We start from the raw sequence: 4,373 nt of genomic DNA, 5'->3' as shown, positions 1-4,373 counted from the left end.
CGTTCATTGAACCGTAAAAGGGAGAGGTTCAAGGGTTTTGAGGTCGAACCGGGATCGAATCGTGATGACGTCATAATTAATTTAATAATTATTTTAAATATATATAAAAACATTAAATTAATAAAAAAGAAAAAGAAAAATTAACTAGAATAGTCTAATTCATTTAGAGAATGAAAATGTTGTTCACATTCCCCTATATTTCAGTTGTGTTGTGCAATCCAAATGAACTTTACACTGGTCATAGCATATATGTGTTGCAATGCATTGGTGACTAAAATCTAAAAGGTGTTTGAGGAACATCCATCAAAGGACAACAACGACAATGAGGCGCGTAGTGAAGTGTAAAGCATATGGTAGCAACTTGTTTTAGTTTGTTATTAGTATAATTCAGTCTTTCACATTAAAGATTAGCATCTATACCCATCAATTTTGGAGTGAAGAAACACTTGCAAATTAAAGAAACAAAATTGCCCTTAAAATGGAGTCTCCTATCTTAATGTATACTAGGAGGTGGCCGACATTGGACTATTGGAGGCCAAACTTTCTTTTTACCCTTCAATGCATGTTTAAAGTTCTTAGCTGCACCAACTTCACATACATGCTCTGTTCTAATTTAGTTGAACATGTTCCAACCATTCCATCATCATCCACAAGTACCAAACCTTTAAAAATAACGAAACCATTTAGTTGAACCTGTAAAGAAACTTTCTTTTTAAAGGTCCCTTTGAGTAGCAGGCACTCTAGGTTGCACTGCCTCTTGCTCACCTTCACACTTCTTATATGGACAACTAAAATGCAACTGCCAGAAGTCATTCTTTCTGAAAATGCTATCTATATCTAATAACTCAATCAAATTAAACCAACTTGAGTAAGTATTACATGGTCAAAATCTAAGCCAAAAACTCATGCTTTAAAATACACAGCTCACAGAGAGACATTTCATGTTAATCCAAAATACAACTACACATTGTTTCTCATAATACAACTACACATTGAAATTATCTCTAAAATGTTACAGTACACAAACAGAATACATAGAAATGTTTTCCAACCTTCTTACAAAAAGACATAGAAATTATCTCTAAAATACAAAATAAAACTTCAAAGTTCAAACAGAATTATTATGATCATAAATCATCAATGTCATGATAGTTATCATGCTCATCATCATTCCCTGGAAACCCAGGAGGAGGGCCAACAGGTTGTCCAAATGTTCCCAAATCAATTCCTTCAACCTCACTGCTATCATCTACAGATTCTACACACAAGTTTGAACAAAATAAAAAGAAAAATCATTATAATGTTTACACAAGCATAAAAAAATAAAAGAAAAATCACTATAGGTTATCAAATTTTTTGATAAACCTATAGGTTATCAAATTGTTTACATATAAACTAACCTTCAATATTAGAAGAAGGCCCTGCACTTGCTGGATATGCACCCTCTTCATAAATTGCATTCTTCAACTCTTCATAATTAAGATATGGGTCTTCCTCTTCCACAAATACCCAAAAATCAGTTTTGTCGATACTTGCATAATCAATGGGGTCAAAATTAAACTTTTTATTGTAAAGCCTGCATCATAAAATGTCATGCTCATTATTGGAATTTGAACATAATTAGTATCTAACAATTACATTATATAAATGACTTCTTAAAAATTAATATAATGACAAGATATAGCATTTAGTTACCTATGTTTCAATCGCAAGTTTTGATGAACAAACACAAGATCATTGAGCCTTTGATGCTCCAACCTATTTCTCCTCTTAGAATGTATTTGGTCAAATAAACTCCAACAACGCTCACATCCAGAAGAGGCGGAAGTTTGGCTAAGGATTCTAATTGCCAATTTTTGCAAGTTTGGAGCATCAGCACCTCACAACTTCCACCATTCATCTGATTTTCATAACACAACATAATCTAACATTAATTAACATAAACATATAGTCCAAGACTAGATTCTCAACATATAGTATTAAAGTAATTAGATTCCCAACTACATTACTTGAATGCAACACTATATCCTTTACTTGAATGTAACACTAATTACTTGAATGCAGCACTATATCCTTTAATAAACATATAGCATTAAAGTAAACTAATTACTTCTCACCTGGATGAGTGGTTGTGCTTGTTGACAATGCAGGATCTCTATCAAAGCTCCCAATACGGTCTCAAAAATATTGGGTTTCCTTAATTACCTTTTCTTTGTCACCATAATATTTTGTCCCAATGTAGTCCAAAACAGCCATATGTATTGCTGGTTTTTGACAAAAATTCTCCTCATCATATTGAAAAGCGGGATTTAACCAATATGCAGCAGCATGAAGATCTTTACACAAATGTTTGTCCTAACAGTTTTTTATAATTGAGGTGTATGGCTTATACAAGTGCTTCTTCATTCGGAAGATCTTCTTGCTTCCCAACCGTGCTCTATGCATGCCCTCATACACATATCCTATTGCAGGCCTTTGATCAGAATCAAAAATCCGTAACAAACGAATGAGTGGCGATGAAATCTTGACAAGAACATTAATATCATCCCAAAAAGAATTATCTAAAATGATAGAAACTACTTCTTTTTCCTTTGACTCTCTTGCCAATCTATTGTCCACAAAGAACTTGCTAGTCACTAAGGCTTGCAAGTCATGCTTATGCACATGAAGACTTCCAAATGAAAGGAAAGTAGTAGCAAATCTTGTTGCTCCTACACGTACAATATCTGTCCAACCAGGTCTCTTCCTTAACCAAGCAATCAAAGCCACATGATTATAAATAAAAATTGTAACTTTGGATGCACGTTTTTTGAGTCTCTCCATATGAGGCATGACTCCCATATCCTGTAACACAAGATTCAAGCAATGTGCTGCACAAGGAGACCAACTTATAGTTTTATATTTTTCACACAACAATTTACCAGCAGATACATAATTGGAAGCATTATCAGTAACCATGTGAACTATGTTTTTTGGACCAACCCATGTAACTACTTCATCAAATAGTTTAAATAAGTTTCTAGTACTCTTCACAATATCTGAGGCATCAACTGATTTTACAAATACCATTCCCCTAGGATAATAAACAAGGAAATTAATCAATGACCTATATCTAGTATCTGTCCAACCATCAGCCATAGGTGTACATCCAACTTCTGCCCAAAGCCTACGTTGTGACTCAACCAACAACTGAACCTCTTTCTTTTGATCCCTCAACAAAGGGACTCGTATAGCATGATAAGATGGACCTTTGTAGCCAAGACCAGCAGCAGCTACGGCATTAATCATCTTTTGGTAGTACACTGAATTCACTACATTAAAAGGAATGCAATTGTCATACGGAAACCTTGCAATAGCCATATCAGCTTGCCTCACCATTTCTTTACTTTGGAACACACTTTTAAGACCAGGTTGAGCTCTTGGAGTAGTTCTTGGAGCAAAGTAATTATCCACTGGATTTGTACCCTTTATTTTACCTAAAACAGGTTTTTTAGGCAACCCACTACTAAATACTTCTTGAACATCTTCATCTTCTTGCATATCACTATTTGTGGAAGGCACACTAAACATTTCTTCTTAACGTTGTTTCTCAGCTTTTTTCTTCAACTCAAACTCCTTCACATATTCCAACATTTGGTATCTCACATCATGAGAAACCTTTTTACATGATCCAATATCACCTTTTATCCCCGCAAGGTGTTTTTTCATCCTATTAATACCCCCACCTTTATATGTTTGCCTACAATACATACATGTAAAAGTATTCCGTCCCTTCTCATTTGCCCCAAGGCTAAAATGTTCCTAAGCCGGATCAACCTTTTCCCTTACTCTAAAGCTAGACTCCATTACATTGGAATCAACTTCATGTGATGGAGTAGACCCGGTCTCTGTTTCCATTTTAATCTAAAAGACTAAACAACCAATCAAACACGCAATTTTGGAAATACAGATAGTCAAAGAATCACAACTTCATACACAAAGTCAAATTTACAAACTAATATACACAAAGTCATAGAGTCAAGGAATCACAAATTGATCTATAGGTGCTGATATAGAGAGAATCATAAACTTCAAGCACCTAAAAAATTTGAGAATAAGGTAATATACAAATTAGAAACCTATTTTGACAAACAACCAAGACAAACAATACGTAATTCATCCAACTAAATCCATTGTTAAACAAGAAAATACAGATTAAGAAGAAAAAAAAAAAAAAAAACAAAAACAAAAAAAAAACAAAAAACAAAAACAAAAAGCTTTCCACAATCAACAATAAATTTACAATTGATATGGGCATGATGATAAATATGCAACCCTGTAATATCATGATTAATTGCATGCTAAATAGGTTCAATGGACAAGTTAGAGAAAAA

The 4,373-nt window shown here is 33.8% G+C and overlaps 1 protein-coding gene across 1 annotated transcript; it reads right to left on the bottom strand.

Moving 5' to 3' along the window:
* Nucleotides 1-1,127: 1,127 nt before the first annotated feature.
* LOC115951932 lies at nucleotides 1,128-3,570 on the bottom strand. The gene is made up of 3 exons (XM_031069049.1): nucleotides 2,393-3,570; nucleotides 1,401-1,576; nucleotides 1,128-1,258 (listed from the first exon to the last, which is right to left on the bottom strand). Exons 1-3 carry the CDS (start codon nucleotides 3,568-3,570, stop codon nucleotides 1,128-1,130), a joined length of 1,485 nt encoding a protein of 494 aa, XP_030924909.1.
* Nucleotides 3,571-4,373: the final 803 nt, after the last annotated feature.

The sequence above is a fragment of the Quercus lobata genome, chromosome 7 (genome assembly GCF_001633185.2).
Source record: "Quercus lobata isolate SW786 chromosome 7, ValleyOak3.0 Primary Assembly, whole genome shotgun sequence".
Lineage (NCBI taxonomy): Eukaryota > Viridiplantae > Streptophyta > Magnoliopsida > Fagales > Fagaceae > Quercus > Quercus lobata.
This window is presented reverse-complemented; position numbering and strand designations above follow the sequence as displayed.